This window comes from Palaemon carinicauda, chromosome 45 (assembly GCF_036898095.1).
Source record: "Palaemon carinicauda isolate YSFRI2023 chromosome 45, ASM3689809v2, whole genome shotgun sequence".
Taxonomy (NCBI): Eukaryota; Metazoa; Arthropoda; class Malacostraca; order Decapoda; family Palaemonidae; genus Palaemon; species Palaemon carinicauda.
In genome coordinates, this window is record NC_090769.1 from 1,382,344 (window position 1) to 1,387,581 (window position 5,238).

The following is a 5,238-nucleotide window of genomic DNA, read 5'->3' on the forward strand; positions in this document are numbered from 1 at the left end:
TGGTAAGTTTCACAAAACACATCCCTTTACCCCCATGGACGTACCAGTACGTCCTTGCAAAAAACTGCTATTTAAATTTTTCTTTGCATATTTTTGATAATTTTTTTATTAACTTCAGGCATTTTCCAAGAGAATGAGACCAACCTGACCTCTCTATGACGAAAATTAAGGCTGTTAGAGCAATTTAAAAATGATATACTGCAAAATGTGCTTGAAAAAAAATAACCCCTGGGGGTTAAGGGTTGAATATTTCCAAATAGCCTGGGGGTAAAAGGGCTAGGAAAAATAAAAATTACTTCCAAAATTATTTTTTGCTTTTGTAACATAAATTGAAGTTGCATTGCAAACCAATAACTTTGTATGGAAGGTAAGAGAAATTTCACTGTTAGTAATTTACAGTTTCTAAGTTAATAGAATGACATATTGTAGCTGCTTGATTAGTGAGGAAAGGTGTAACTACACAATTCGTATTACTTAACCTTAAGTAACATAGTTTTCAATATTAAAGACGTTCAAATGATTAGTTGTGTGTGCTATGTAACTGACAAAGTGACATGTAGGGTTTAGCAGTTTCAAGTTAACAGCATGACATATTAGTGGCTGTTTGATTAGTGAGGAAAGGTGTAACTAACAAAATTTGATCAAGGAATAAGTAACATAGTTTTATTGAAGACGTTCAACTGTGTAGTTAAAATTTGATCAAGCTTAAGTAACAGTTTTCAGTAATGAAGACCTTCAACTGTGCAGTTGTGTGTGCAATGTAACTGGCAGTGACATGTAGGGTTTAAAATCACGGCTGGAAATTGCTCACTTGTTTGTAATTGAGTTAACTTTTTATCCAGACTTTCATCACATTACCCAAATCCCTTTCCGTCTGAGTTGTTTTCTTCGTTATATCTTTCAGGATATAATTCTTAAAATAAACAGATATGGCGTTCCAAGCACTGAAGAGTTGTCATCGCTCTTCTTCTACCCGTTTTCACTATATGATCAAGACACTGTTGGTAACCTGGCCAGAGGTGCAACTTCTCAACCGTCTGCAAACGTGGATACTTACTTTTCAAAGGAGGTTTGAGCTAATTACTTAAATTTTATGATAATTACCAATATTCTATGTATATATTTATCTATATTTCATTAGTAAAATACGGGAACCTATCTTGGAGACTGTGTACACGATAGATCCCTAGACCTAAATAATAACTTACTGCAATATAGTACTATAAAGGCTAGCTTTCTCTAGTCCTATACTGCAGCGGAACCCTACTCTCTCTAGGACCTTTCTTAATTCGAATATACTAATATTAATCTTATCTGCTAATAAAAAATCAGCTTATACATAACGGAAATTTGCTAGTTGTAGTTCACTTGTTCTTGTTTTGAGTTTCCCAAGACAAGCTGTCAATCGTTAGGTAGAAACCGGCAAATATACACACATTGCCACCTTAAACACTCCAGCAGACAATATGAATTAAAACAAATTTACACAGATTGCAGGCAACCTTTTCAAAGGATCTCTGCCCTTCGGTTTGGACCTGGTTGCTCTAAACTTGCAGCGAGGCAGAGACCATGGTATCAGAGGCTATACAGAGTGGAGGACTCACTGTCGTCTGGATCCTATCAATTCTTTTTCAGATCTTTCCTCTGTGATGAAGGATGACGCCATTGAAGGTTTTCGGAGCATTTATAGGTATGAACCGAGCTGATTTTAATACAGTTTGCCTTTTTACCTGAATCTAGTAGATAGGGATTAGTTTACTTTTAAATGAGACATCGTACGTACATTTTTTTTTTCTTTGTGATAAAATTTTCAGTGTAAAAATGCAGATTTTTTTTTTCTCTGGTTACCATTTACTACTTGTACCTGCATGCAATTATTTTTCTTATGTTGCAAATGTAAGGTACGTAATTTTGCGCAAGTAATGTACGATCTTAAGTGTGCCAGAATGTGTTCAAAGTAATTTTTTAAAAAATTGGATGACTGACATAGCCAAAATACAGTTTTCTTGCGCTTTGTCTTAACTCTTGAACTTAAAGTGAAATACACGTACGGTCAAATTAAGTGCGACTTAACCACTTATTGACATTACCTATCACTTACTGGAACCACTTGTTGACATTACCAACCACTTACTGGCATAAACACAATATATAAGCAACTTCAAGTCAAACTTTAAAAAACGATAAATCTAAGTTGTTTTCATAGGTTTTACAAAAATTACAACGAACTAGCTATACTTCTTCTTTCTGTTGTCTTCATATATTAAACAGTTTGATGAAGGTGTCTATTATGCGAACTATGAACGTTGGAAACAACTTTGTCTTCTTTACTGGTGTCTTCATATATTAACCCTTTCACTGCTATCAGTGACTAAGTCAAAATATAAAAAAAGGTGAAATATTTTTCAAAATCACCTATAACATATAGCCTAAAGTTGATATTCATTGGAAAGGTCTTCATGTGAGCTATCCAATAAATAGCAACAAGCTAGGGTTTGTGGTTTTGAAAATTTTTGCTGTGTTATCAGGTTTTGTTGAATTCACCACTAGCAGTGAAGGGGTTAAACAATTTGAATTCACCACTAGCAATGAAAGGGTTAAACAGTTTGAATTCACCACTAGCAGTGAAAGGGTTAAACAGTTTGAATTCACCACTAGCATTGAAAGGGTTAAACAGTTTGAATTCACCACTAGCAGTGAAAGGGTTAAACAGTTTGAATCCACCACTAGCAGTGAAAGGGTTAAACAGTTTGAATTCACCACTAGCAGTGAAAGGGTTAAACAGTTTGAATTCACCACTAGCAGTGAAAGGGTTAAACAGTTTGAATTCACCACTAGCAGTGAAAGGGTTAAACAGTTTGAATTCACCACTAGCAGTGAAAGGGTTAAACAGTTTGAATTCACCACTAGCATTGAAAGGGTTAAACAGTTTGAATTCACCACTAGCAGTGAAAGGGTTAAACAGTTTGAATTCACCACTAGCATTGAAAGGGTTAAACAGTTTGAATTCACCACTAGCATTGAAAGGGTTAAACAGTTTGAATTCACCACTAGCAGTGAAAGGGTTACAGTTTGAATTCACCACTAGCAGTGAAAGGGTTAAACAGTTTGAATTCACCACTAGCAGTGAAAGGGTTAAACAGTTTGAATTCACCACTAGCAGTGAAAGGGTTAAACAGTTTGAATTCACCACTAGCATTGAAAGGGTTAAACAGTTTGAATTCACCACTAGCAGTGAAAGGGTTACAGTTTGAATTCACCACTAGCAGTGAAAGGGTTAAACAGTTTGAATTCACCACTAGCAGTGAAAGGGTTAAACAGTTTGAATTCACCACTAGCATTGAAAGGGTTAAACAGTTTGAATTCACCACTAGCAGTGAAAGGGTTAAACAGTTTGAATTCACCACTAGCATTGAAAGGGTTAAACAGTTTGAATTCACCACTAGCAGTGAAAGGGTTAAACAGTTTGAATTCACCACTAGCATTGAAAGGGTTAAACAGTTTGAATTCACCACTAGCATTGAAAGGGTTAAACAGTTTGAATTCACCACTAGCAGTGAAAGGGTTACAGTTTGAATTCACCACTAGCAGTGAAAGGGTTAAACAGTTTGAATTCACCACTAGCAGTGAAAGGGTTAAACAGTTTGAATTCACCACTAGCAGTGAAAGGGTTGAACAGTTTGCTGAAGGATTTTATCACATTGCAGGAGTGTTCACGACATAGATTTGTTTGTTGGGGGCCTGGCGGAGCGTCCGGTCTTCGGGGGGTTGCTTGGTCCCACCTTTACCTGCCTAATCGCAGACCAATTTTTGAGAATCAAAAAAGGCGACAGATACTGGTTTGAATATAAAGGCAGCCCAGCGCCATTCACTAAAGGTTTGAGACTTGTTTTTTTTTAGTAACTGAAAATATTAATGGGTAATTTGAGGTAAAATTTTATTATAAATGTTGCACTATACATTAAATCTCCCCTATATAAAGGAAAGTTTATGGATATATATATATATATATATATATATATATATATATATATATATATATATATATAATTATATATATATATATATATATATATATATATATATATATATATATATAATTATATATATATGTATATTGTATATTATATATGTTATATATATATATATAATTATATAATTATATATATATGTATATTGTATATTATATATATTATATATATATATATATATATATATATATATATATATATATATATATATATATATATATATATATATATATTACGTATTGCCAAACACTTGACTACTTGGTCTTAACCACCTTGAATAGAGTAGTCATACCCTGGTGAGAGGGTATCTGGAAGGTACATTCGGAAACCACAATTTCCCACAAAATTGCCGAAACTGCCGAGTTGTAGTCCGGAAAGGGGGAGAGAATGGGAAAGGTTGAATTTGTGAGATTATCTAAGTATTTACCAGTCATTCTGACGGGTCGCATACACTAGTGATAGTTATTGACTCTTCCCTTTCTTTTCACAGCACAGTTAACTCAGCTGCACAAAGTAACTCTTGCAAGGATTCTGTGCAACAACGTTCCAGAACTGGAAAAGATACAAAGTCTTCCACTTGAGATAATAGATTCCACGAATCTGTTGAAGCCGTGCTATCAAGTGGCAACGTATAGTCTGAATCCATGGAGGCAGCGTCCAATAGAATTTCCAGGGACCTAACAGAATTTCCAAGGACCTAACAGAATTTCCAAGGACCTAACAGAATTTCCAGGGACCTAACAGAATTTCCAGGGACCTAACAGAATTTCCAGGGACCTAACAGAATTTCCAGGGACCTAACAGAATTTCCAGGGATCTAACAGAATATCCAGGGATCTAACCGAATTTCCAGGTCCCTAACAGAGTTTCCAGGGACCTAAGAAAACTTCCAGGGACTTGATGGAATTTCCAGGGATCTAACAGTGTAGGAACCTAACAGAATGTCCAGGGTCTTAATGCAATGTCCAGGGACCTAACAATGTCCAGGGTCTTAATGGAGGGTCTTAATGAATGTCTAGGGACCTAACTGAATGTCCTGACCTAACAGAATGTCCTGACCTAACAGAATGTCTAGGGTCATAACGGAATGTCATAGGGTCATAACCGAATGTCCAGGGACCTAACGGAATTTCCGGGGTCAAGATACAATGGTCTCTTAAATTTTTTTTTGTATTTTCTATTTTACCACTGTTACTTTGTAAGTTAT

At 35.3% G+C, this 5,238-nt stretch overlaps 1 protein-coding gene across 1 annotated transcript in view; it reads left to right on the forward strand.

The window, feature by feature from the left end:
- Positions 1 to 4,856, forward strand: part of LOC137634738 (peroxidase-like) — a 28,237-nt gene extending 23,381 nt beyond the window's left edge. The window contains exons 17-20 of the mRNA XM_068367229.1: positions 905 to 1,069; positions 1,491 to 1,690; positions 3,708 to 3,877; positions 4,522 to 4,856. Of these exons, the coding sequence (XP_068223330.1) occupies positions 905 to 1,069; positions 1,491 to 1,690; positions 3,708 to 3,877; positions 4,522 to 4,712 (726 nt within the window). The 3' untranslated portion in view covers positions 4,713 to 4,856. The remainder of the gene's footprint in view (positions 1 to 904; positions 1,070 to 1,490; positions 1,691 to 3,707; positions 3,878 to 4,521) is intronic.
- Positions 4,857 to 5,238: the final 382 nt, after the last annotated feature.